The following is a 10,990-nucleotide window of genomic DNA, read 5'->3' on the forward strand; positions in this document are numbered from 1 at the left end:
AGAGACTCTTTTATTGCCAGTTCAGTGTCCAAGCCCTTTTGGGATGGCAAGGATGAAGCTGCAGTTGTCTCCGAGGCTTCCAACCTTTGCTTCTTTTAGGAAGACAGAGCTGTGGGTTTAGACATCAAACTTCTCCCACTCCTTTTTCTGGCAACTTTACGAACAGGTTGCATAATAGTGTTGGTTGAAGTGTTTCGAGCAGAGATAGTTTGTTGAATAGAAACATCAGCTTGGATATGAACCTTTTTGTTGTCTGGTTCATTGTTGGTAGGCTGACAAAACAAATCAAAGTCACAACCATAATTTGAGTTATCAACATTAAAATTAGATGAGAAGTCAGAATGTGCCTGAGCAACCTGTAGGTCGTCTTGGAAGGCTTGGAGCCCAGAATTGATGGCTGACTTCAAAGGTAGAGGTTGTGAGGCTGATTGTGTTTGAGGGATTGGTTATGTTTGGTGGAATGGTAATATTGGTTTAGATGAAGATGGTTGTGGTTCAAAGAAGTCGTATTGTAAAGGCTCATCTTCAAATGAATGTGATGGTTGTTGATGTATAGGGGAGTGATGTGGTGATTGGTGATGTGATGGTTGAGGGGATTGATGAGGTGATTGTTGAGGTTGAGGTTCTGGTGGTGGTTGTAGTTGTAGTTGTTGTTGTTGTTGTTGTTGTTGTTCTTGCTGCTTTTGTTGTAGTTGAGCCACTTCAAACTGATATGGTGTCAACTGAGCGTTGAACCTCTCAGACATGTACGGAGTGACAACGAGTGGTACGTGGTTGAACTTCGCGACCTTAGCGAGCTTATTGATCATCTTGATACTTGTCTATTTGACAGAGGCTCTTTCAGAATTGAAGTGAGAGTTCTTCTCAGCTTCCGTCATCTTATCATTCAAGAATAACATCACGAATCGTGGATAAAAACATTCAACTTTGGCATTTGTTTCCACAGAACAATTCCCAAGTGGACCCAGCTTTCTCAGAATCTCCTTCATAATTATCTTACCAAAGTCAATTGGTCGATTGAAAGCTATGCACAGACCAAAAACCTGCAGTATGTTGGAGATATTGTGGAAGTTTCTGCGATCAGTGGGAGAAAACACTTTTGCTAGGGTGTCGAAGAAAATCTCCCATTCTGGCTTCAGATTACCCTTTGTCATCTTTGGCAGATTAATGTCGCCTTGGTTCAATATAGTTTCAAAGAATTGTACCAACTCCTATTCTTCAGGAACTTCATCAAAGTTTGCCCGAGGGAAGCCCAAAATACAATTCACATCATCAGATGTAACCGTGATACTTCTTCGTCCATTGACGTCCCCAACCCTTATATCTCCTGTCAACCTATAGTTATCCAACAGTGTAGTATTCAGTGCCGTTGAGTAGAAGTCATAAAGCGGTTGCACTTGTAGTTCCGCTAAAGTAGTGATACCGGTGCTTGCCAGACATTGTTCGTTCAAAAACCGAATCCAGGGTCTAAACCTGTTAGGGCATGTCTCCGGGTCCTGGTATCCGTTATAATTGGTCTCCATGATATTGAATTTGCCAACCATTTTGATAATTAAAAGATGAATTAAGCGAGAATTTTTCAAATAAGATGATAATTCTCAAATGTCTTGCAAATTTCACTTAATAATTAATTAATGATTAGTTAATTAATTAATTATTCGAAATATTAATTAATCCCGAATTAAAATTTAATAAATTTTTAGTGGAAACATGAAATTTGATATGATTGATCTGGGAAAATTATCTCACTATCTAGGCATAGAGGTTATTCAGCACGAAGAGTATATACTGTTGAAACAGATGTCTTATGCAAGGAAGATATTGAAAAGATGGGGTATGACATAATGTAAGCCTACTAAGTATCTTATGGAACCCACATTGCAATTACACAAGTATGAGAACGGGAAAGCTGTGGATTAAACTGAATATAAGAGTGCAGGACTGCATTATATGGTTCATACTCGACGAGATATAGCATATGATGTTGGAATTGTTAGCCGTTATATGGTACGACCTACTGTTATGCATTGGAACACTCTGAAACGGATAATGCGCTCTTTGAAGGGCACGTTGAGTTATGGGTTGTTGTATTCCGCTAGAAGTAATAATAATATGTTATCAGGATATTCCGATAGTGATTTCGCGAAAGAAGTTGATGACAGGAAAAGTACAAGACGGACGGTGTTTTATCAAAATGATAGCGTTATTACTTGGGTATCTCAGAAATAGCGTTGGGTGGATTTATCTTCTTGTGAAGCTGAGTTCATGGCAGCTACAACAGCCGCATGTCAAGGAATAGTTTTACGCAATCTACTAGGGAAGATCACAAATGAAAAGATTGGTCTAGTATTACAAGGAAAGGAGAACGTTCCAGAGAATCGCTAACCAAATCCTCTGTGCCGGAACTCGGTTCCATTCCATACCAAGTCGATGTGATTCTCTTCGATTTGTTGATTCCGGCGATTCATCACTGAAATTCCGGCGACTTAGTCTTTTAAGAAGACAAAATAAAAAAACAAGAAGAAGAGGTAAATAGAAGGCTTAAATATTTTTTGAGAAAAGTAAAAGCAGAAGAAAGAAGATGGAGAAGAGGAGAAGACGATGCCTCGATTGTGGTAAAAGGAGTAATCGATTTTGCTTCATGCAGTTCAACATATTACGTTACTAGAGATATTACTTTACTGGCCTTTCTTGTTTTATGTGCAACACTGAATGCCTAGTTTTGTTGGAGTCTACACCTCATCAACACTTATCAGAATCTATTTACATTATTTTTGTGAAATATATGTAGCCCTTTCCTATTTTATAGGCAAACCAACATAACGTGTTTAAATAACATCTTAATATATTACTCTCCCTCGAAGTCTCTTTTGAAAAAATTATGAAGGAAACATTAAATAGATAATATTTTCTTCACATGTACCGCTAATGGATGAATGTAGACTCTGATTCAATCATCATTAATTATTTTACAACTTTCAAGAAGGGTAATTTTGAAATAATGTCAATATATTTGCATTGGAAACTAAAAGTGGACAAATATGTGGGAAAAAAATTTCTTCTAAAAAAAACTTGTATTGTGGGACTGGGGGAGTATTATAAAATTACATTTTCAATATTTCCTAAATTAATGAGTTCATTAATATTAGTTGTTCTCTTTATTTTTAACCCACATTTTAAAGTACTTTGATTATAATTTTAGTTAATTTTTTTTCTAAATAAAAATACATAATCTAAATTTATTAAAAAATAATACAAATTAATTAATTTTGTCATGCATTCAAAATTTCTAAAATTACATGTTAAAACTCAAAATGACAAATAAAAAAAATATAAGAAATAAATTTTAATAATATTTTATTTACATGTTTATTTATACTTGAGAGGAGATATTGTGATTATATTTATTTCTATTAGTGCATATAACTTTTGAGTAGCGTATTTAGTAGTAAAAATTAAGCATGCATAATATTTACTCAACTTTATTTATTTATATAAATAATTTTCAATATTAAAATTATAGCACGTGAAAAATAAAAATTACAAGTAACTAGATATCAATGCATGATTTATATATATTTACTACTATCACTCCCCTCTCATTTATTTCTACCTTTTTTGCATTGCTCAACACAAATACGCATATAAAACATAGTTTCATAACTTTTTTTAAAAAAATTCTTTTTCGTAATAAAATTTATATAATAAATATTTATCAAAATATATTTTATTTTATGAGACCATTAGAATGCGTTCCTACCCCGGTTCCCAATGTAAACAATTGAAGTGATGGATGGGGTATTTTTTTCAGAATCAGTGTGGTTACTTCTGATCAAATTGATCTACATATGTTCCTTTATTCTATACGGGGAAAAGCTTTGGAATGATACTACTCTAGCTACTTAAGATAATTTTTCTACCAAGTTTTTGTCCAAATATTATCCATATGACAAGACACAACAAATGAGAGCAATTATTCATATTTTCAAAGCACAACCAGGTGAAGGCTTGTATCAAGCATACAAGGCATTGTTGAGAAAATGTCCACATCATGGTTATAAGGAGTGGATGGTTCTGAGTACTTTCTATGGAGCTTTGAATTCTGATATTCGGCTGAGTTTGGATGTGGCAGCGGGAGGAAATTTTAAGAAAGCACATGTTCATCAAGCTAAGGCACTTCTCTAGTAATTGGCCTCAAATAACTATGCTTGGGCACCTAGTGGTACAAGCTCCGTGAAATGGGCACAAGACACCGAGATAATGAACTTGCTCACTCTGAAATTGGATGCTCTTACTCAAGATGTTCATGGACAAAGGGTAAATGTCAATGCTATTTCCTCTCCCATGTAAGGGTATAATGATCCTGGTGCTAATCAGTACTCACATGCACAACAATTTCCAGAGGAAACATCTGTCATCCAAGGAAGACAATCATGGCATGTTCAGAATAATTTTTATTATAATCCAAATCATAGGCCAAACAACAATCTTTCTTACAACAACAATCATGTTGTTAATCCATCATATGCAGCTCCGAAGCAGAACCAACCTAATCCCTCTAATCCCTTTCTCACAAAGGGTGCATAACTAGAAGTTGGAGAAACAGTATGAAAAATTCTTGCAAACCTCTGGGCAATTGCATATAAATATCCCGGAAGCTTTTCATTGCAATGCACTATTGGAAAGATGGAGAATGGCAAAGCCTTATGTGATTTGGGGGCTAGTGGAAGTTTGATGCCATACTCTATTTGCAAGAGGCAAATTTTTGCAAATCTAAAAATATTATCTAAAATACTAGAACTCAGAATCTTTCATTTAGATGTAATACCATTCATAAAAATGTGCGAAACTCAATATCTAATACTTTCAAAATTTCGACTAACGATAGAGTGATATTTTTTATACAAATTTTTCTAATGAGTGTCTCATTTGAGTCAATTTGGGAATCAGTGACTTAATTGATACATTTGGACGAAGCGAGTGACCTACTTGATATTTATCCCTTGGTCTTGGAGAGCTCAAAAAGACAAGAATTTCACTTCATTTGGCAGATCGTACGATCAAGCTTCCTTTGGGATTCATATAGGATACACGCTTGTCTCAAACCATAGCAAGCTACTGGGGAGGTAATGATTTTCAATTTTTTATATATAAATATCAAAGGTGATTAAAATATATGGCACTAGATTTTGATAGGGCACTTTTGAATGGACTCGGTAATAGTATTAGATCAGTATCCTAAAAGTATGAGTTATTGAAGAATTATTATGGCTTGATCATTGATGTATAATGAAATGACAACAAGCTCACCCTGCCTCTTGGTCTTGATTGTTATTTTATGAAATTTTTCCTTTTGAGGTTCAAAACCATAGATTTTGATAATCTTTTGATGTGTGATACTGTGCTCTTAGCTTATATCTTAGCTTATATGTATTAAAGAATGGTCAGCAATCAAGTGTGTAATTATTCCATACACTAGATTTCTAGTTCTAGTTGTAAAATTGAGTAATGTATATGAAGCACAAGACTCATCTCTACCTTTCATGTACTAGCTTAGTTTTCTTTGTTTATTTATGGCTTGTGATTTGTCTTTTATGTTTCTGTTTGAATTGATAAATAATTAATTTAACCATATTTATCCCATCACCAACAAAATACATGATATCATAAATTATAACTCAACCCCATACCACTTTTACGCTATTTCTAATTCCAACCCCATACCTTTCTCCAACCAAACAACATCTAAGTACTACACTATTAATGAATATGGAAAGTTGAACTATATTGCATAACAAAACCCTGAAGCTTAGTTATGGGTTTCATTTGACTTAGATTTATGAAGCATGCACATTTTTATTATGTTTTCTATTTCAATCACAACCGATGTTGGCCCGCATATATATATTTTATTATCATTTAATATTACACACTATCCCTAATTTCGCTCACATACTTGTAGTGACATACCAAGCCTCCTTGAAGCATTCTCTTAATTCTTATGGTTTTCTATCTTGTTACCCTCAAAATAAAATAACAGGATAAGTAAACAAAACAAACATACAACTCCCAAAACTACCACTTAATGAGAGAAGGGGTAGGAATTGATTGGTGGAAAGCTGTAGTGACATATCATTACCTTTCACTACTAGAATTTAATTAATAGACATCAGGGTATAGACATCGGTCGACATTGGCCACGCTGTAAAAGCGATTATTAACATCGGCTAACAACTAACCGATGTCTATTACCTTTTTGACATCGGTTATTATAGGAACCGATGTCTATATTCTTTGAATTAAAAATGAAAACTGCGCGGCAACACCTCTTTTGTCCCTCCCTCCTAATGTTTCCCGTACTTAGTCAAAATTTCGTTCTCCCCAAATCTTTTAACCCCCAAAATCAGACAAAACAATACACTCACTCCCCATTTAGACAAAACATTTCAAATTAAAACACCCCTCTCTCCCCGACTCTCTCTCATTTCTCTTTTCTCTCTTAATCGAACCGCCCCTCTCTCTAAATCGAAGCTGTGCAAGCCCTAATTGAAGTGTTTGAAGCCATAATCAAAGCTGTTGGAGCTCTCACAGACCTAATCGAAGCTTCTCAAGCCCATACTGAAGTGTTGAAGCCCTAATCGAAGCTGCTGAAGCTCTGAAAACCCATACCGAAGCTGCTCAAGCCCTAATCGAAGGTGTTGAAGGCCTAATCGAAGGTTTTGAAACCCTAATCTCAAAGTCGAAGCACCTCTTGCAGTTCTCTCCTCAGGTAATTCTTGGTTCTTTTGTTCTTGCTCTTCAGTTTGGTTACTCTCTCTTGCTCTTGCTGTCTTGTCATTTTTTGATTTATTTTTTGTGTTTTTTGATAATTTTTTTACTGTTTCGATTTATTTTATCTGTTTTTGTTAGTTAGTATCTTGTTTATAAATTTTGTTGGGTATTTTTTTGTGTTTGTCTGGGCTCGAACATATTATTGTTATATGTCTTGTGATTTTGGTCTGTGTTTGTTTGGTATACTGTGAGTGTACTGTGAGTGTAGTGAGGTCTGTGTTTGTATTGGTTTGTATCTGTGTCTATGTAGTGAGGTCTGTGTATCTATGAGTGTAGTGAGGTTTGAATGTTTGAATGAGTTATGTGTTTGATTTGTGTACATTGATTTATTTAGAATATCTTGTATAGGTTGGACAAATATGGATAAATCATGGATCAAAGCAGATAGGGATTCGTTAGAATATGAAATTGGGGTGGAGGAGTTTTTGGTATATGCAGAGGGGACTGCGAAAAACCCCAAGTTAATTCCCTGTCCATGTGCCCATTGCGTTAATTTTAAAAAACTGTCGGTAAACATAATTAGGGGTCATCTGTATGAAAATGGTTTTAGTTTAGGCTATGTTAATTGGATTTGGCATGGTGAGAACTCTTCTAGGAGTTACAAGTCCTCTATTGGTAGTACTTGTCCAGCCACGAACCCATGCCCTGCATCAGAGGCTACTGAGATATGTGAAGCAGCATATAATAAGGGTGATTACGATAGAGAATCACATGATTTCAGACGGTTCGTGGCTGATGCTGAACAACCTTTGTTTGAGGGAAGTGAGTCAACTAAGTTAGAGTCAATGTTGAAAATGCATAACTGGAAGGCTAGGTTCGGCGTTAGTGATAGTGCCTTTACAGAACTATTAAGTACAATTGGCTCTTTCCTTCCTAAAGATCATGTTCTGCCTAGTAGTACATATGAAGCGAAAAAGACTCTCTCCGACTTAGGACTCGAGTATATTAAATTTCATGCATGTCCAAATGACTGCATATTATATAGAGGTATATATGAAGAAGCCTCTGAGTGTCCCAAGTGCCATTGATCTCGCTGGAAACTAAAAAAGGATGGTAAAGTCAGAACTAATGTGCCTGCTAAAGTTATGTGGTACTTCCCCATCATTCCTAGATTTAAGAGAATGTTTAGATCTGAATCTACTTCAGAGCTTCTGACTTGGCATGCAAAAAGGCGATCTGAAGATGGCCTCATGCGTCATCCAGCAGATTCTCCTTTTTGGAGAAATGTAGATTATAGGTGGCCTGAGTTTGGTAGCGAGGCAAGAAATTTACGCTTGGCATTAGCTGCGGATGGTATAAACCCTCATAATAATGGTCTGAACAATAGGTATAGTTGTTGGCTGCTTGTTCTAACAACATATAACCTTCCTCCATGGTTATGCATGAAGCGAAAGTTTTTTATGTTGACAATATTAGTATCAGGCCCACACGAACCAGGTAATAATCTCGACGTTTATTTACAACAACTAATTGATGATTTGAAGAAGTTGTGGGAAGAAGGGGAACCAAATGTATATGACGCATATACTAAATCTGAATTTACTTTAAAAGCAGTGCTGATGTGGACAGTGAATGATTTCCCCGCATATGGAAATTTGTCCGGCTGCATCAATAAGGGTTATATTGGTTGTCCAATCTGTGGTGACCAAACTGCAGCTAAATATCTAAGTAACAGTCGAAAAATGTGCTATCAAGGTCATCGTAGGTATTTAGATCGCCATCACCCTTATAGGAAGCAGAGGGTAGCTTTTAACGGGGAACAAGAGTTAGAGCAAGCTCCTGTGCCACTGACTGGAGAACAAGTGCTAGAGCAACAAAAAAAAATTAAATTTGAATTTGGTCAGGTGAAGAAGAAGTCAAAGAAGGTTGACTGTGCATGGAAAAAGAAATCAGTTTTTTTTGAGTTAGAGTATTGGAAGTTTCATCATGTGCGGCACTGTCTCGATGTTATGCACATCGAGAAGAATGTGTGTGAAAGTTTGCTAGGGACGATACTAAATCTGAAATTTAAAACTAAAGATAGTGTCGCTTCTCGTCTTGATTTGCTTGAAATAGGTTTAAGGACAGATTTAGCTCCGCAAATAGGTGATAAAAAGACTTACCTACCCCCTGCATCTTATACTTTGTCAGAAGCACAAAAAAAAAACCATGTTAGATCATTGGCATTTATGAAGCTTCCTTATGGACATGCGTCGAACATAAAAAACTGTATAAAATTACCTGAAATGAAGTTATTTGGGTTGAAGTCCCATGACTGCCATATTCTCCTACAACAGTTGCTTCCAGTAGCAATTCGCTCGGTGCTTCCCAAGAATGTTAGGGTAAGCATAATACGATTGTGCTTTTTCTTCAATTCTCTGTGTAGCAAAGTTGTCGATGTATCAAAACTGGATAAACTGCAATCTGATGTGGTGTTGACGTTGTGTGAGCTAGAAAAAATATTCCCCCCTTCATTCTTCGATGTAATGATCCATCTTACAGTGCACTTGGTTAGGGAATTGCGTTTATGTGGACCGGTTTTTTTTAGATGGATGTTTCCGTTTGAATGGTTCAATAAAGTTTTAAAAAGTTATGTAAGGAATCGTTTTTATCCGGAAGGTTGTATAGCTGAAAGTTATCTTGGAGAAGAATCAATATATAGAATTTTGCAGTGAGTTTGTAAGACAGAGTTGCACGACTGCTGGTCTTCGACAGGATGAGGAAAAGGTTTCAGGGCCATTATCTTCCGTGACTATGAAAACAGTGGAAGAAAAGGAAAGGGATGAGGCGCATTTGCATGTTCTTTTTAATAATGCTGAAGTTGAGCCATACATAAAGTAAGAATTTTTTTATTATTTCTGTATGCATTCATTCTTAACTATTCATTCGGTAATTGTGTTCTTATATTGTCTAATATTATCTCAGGATGCATAAAGAGCAATTAAAAAAGATGTATGGGAACAAAAAGAGTGCTCAGTGGCTAATGGGGGAGCACAATCGGCTGTTTGCTGATTGGTTTGAAAAAAAGGTTTCCTTCCTTATCTCATAAATCAATCAATTACAATTTATTTATCATATTAGTGCAGAATTGTCTGATAAATTAATGTGCTTCTTATACTTTGTCTGCATGTTAGTACTGAAATGATGCAAAATGCTCAAGGCGTTTCCGAAACAACAAGATGGTTGGCAGGAAAACCGTCTTTCTCTGTTCTGTATTATGAAGGATATGTCGTTAATGGGGTTAAATACTTCACAAAGCAGCGAGATGACGCAAGGGCTGTTCAAAACAGCGGTGTGTCCGTAGTTGCCAAGACAGTCCTAGTCTCGAGTGCTAAAGATTTAAACCCAATTGAGAGTGAAATGACGTATTATGGTATAATCGAAGAAATATGGGAACTAGATTACCATGCATTCAAAGCACCATTATTTTTGTGTAAATGGGCAGCAAATGACAGAGGTATTAAAGTTGATGAGCTCGGCTTTACACTAGTGGACTTCACTAGACCAGGCCACAAAAAGGATAAATTTATCTCTGTAGACCAAGTGAGCGAAGTGTTTTATATTCAAGATCCAATCGATACCAACTGGTCTGTGGTGCTTAAGTCGACGAATCGAGACTACAATGAAGTCTACCATGAAGATGGTCTGGGAGATACTGTATTAGATGAACCCCCATATTGTTCCAAAATCCCTGTGTGTGATGTGTCTGATGGTGATGTTGGTATTAGCAACCAAAGACTGAATGTAGAAGGGATTTGGTTACATAAGTGATTTAGTATTTGGTTGAATCTTTTATGTACTAAATGTTGGTATTTGTATTTGTATGTACTGAATGTTGGTATTTGTGTTTTGTATTTTTTATGTACTGAATGTTGATATTTGTATTTTGTATTTTTTATGTACTGAATGTTGGTATTTGGATTTGTGTCTTATTTATGTTCATTTTTGTAAACTTGTGATGACTGAGTAGATGGCATTACTTACTCTATTTGGTTTTATATGTTGTTGACTAATTAGTTTAATGGACATTTTGCAGATTTTAGAGAATGGCACCAAAGAACCATAAAAAAGGTAAGAAGCCTGGAGATGACAAGAACATCGAAGACAATAAAGACATGGAGATGGAGCTGGTTAAAAGTTCAAAGGACCAAGTGCCTGACCAGCCCCAAGTGCCTGACCA

General features: G+C 35.9%; 1 protein-coding gene across 1 annotated transcript; it reads left to right on the forward strand.

Annotated features, from left to right (window-relative positions):
• The first annotated feature begins 7,190 nt into the window (after window positions 1-7,190).
• Window positions 7,191-10,581, forward strand: LOC108204168 (uncharacterized). Its single transcript, XM_064083660.1, has 5 exons — window positions 7,191-7,771; window positions 7,943-9,152; window positions 9,526-9,647; window positions 9,736-9,825; window positions 9,945-10,581. The coding sequence occupies exons 1-5, from the start codon at window positions 7,191-7,193 to the stop codon at window positions 10,579-10,581; spliced, it is 2,640 nt and encodes an 879-aa protein (XP_063939730.1).
• The last annotated feature ends 409 nt before the right edge of the window (window positions 10,582-10,990 follow it).

The sequence above is a fragment of the Daucus carota genome, chromosome 8 (assembly GCF_001625215.2).
Source record: "Daucus carota subsp. sativus chromosome 8, DH1 v3.0, whole genome shotgun sequence".
Taxonomy (NCBI): domain Eukaryota; kingdom Viridiplantae; phylum Streptophyta; class Magnoliopsida; order Apiales; family Apiaceae; genus Daucus; species Daucus carota.

Coding starts and splice junctions, on each gene's coding strand:
- LOC108204168 (XM_064083660.1), top strand. CDS start 7,191: ATGGATAAATCATGGATCAAAGCAGATAGGGATTCGTTAGAATATGAA. Junction 9,153..9,525: donor TGCTTCCCAAGAATGTTAGG/GTAAGCATAATA, acceptor GGTCTTCGACAG/GATGAGGAAAAGGTTTCAGG. Junction 9,648..9,735: donor GAAGTTGAGCCATACATAAA/GTAAGAATTTTT, acceptor ATATTATCTCAG/GATGCATAAAGAGCAATTAA.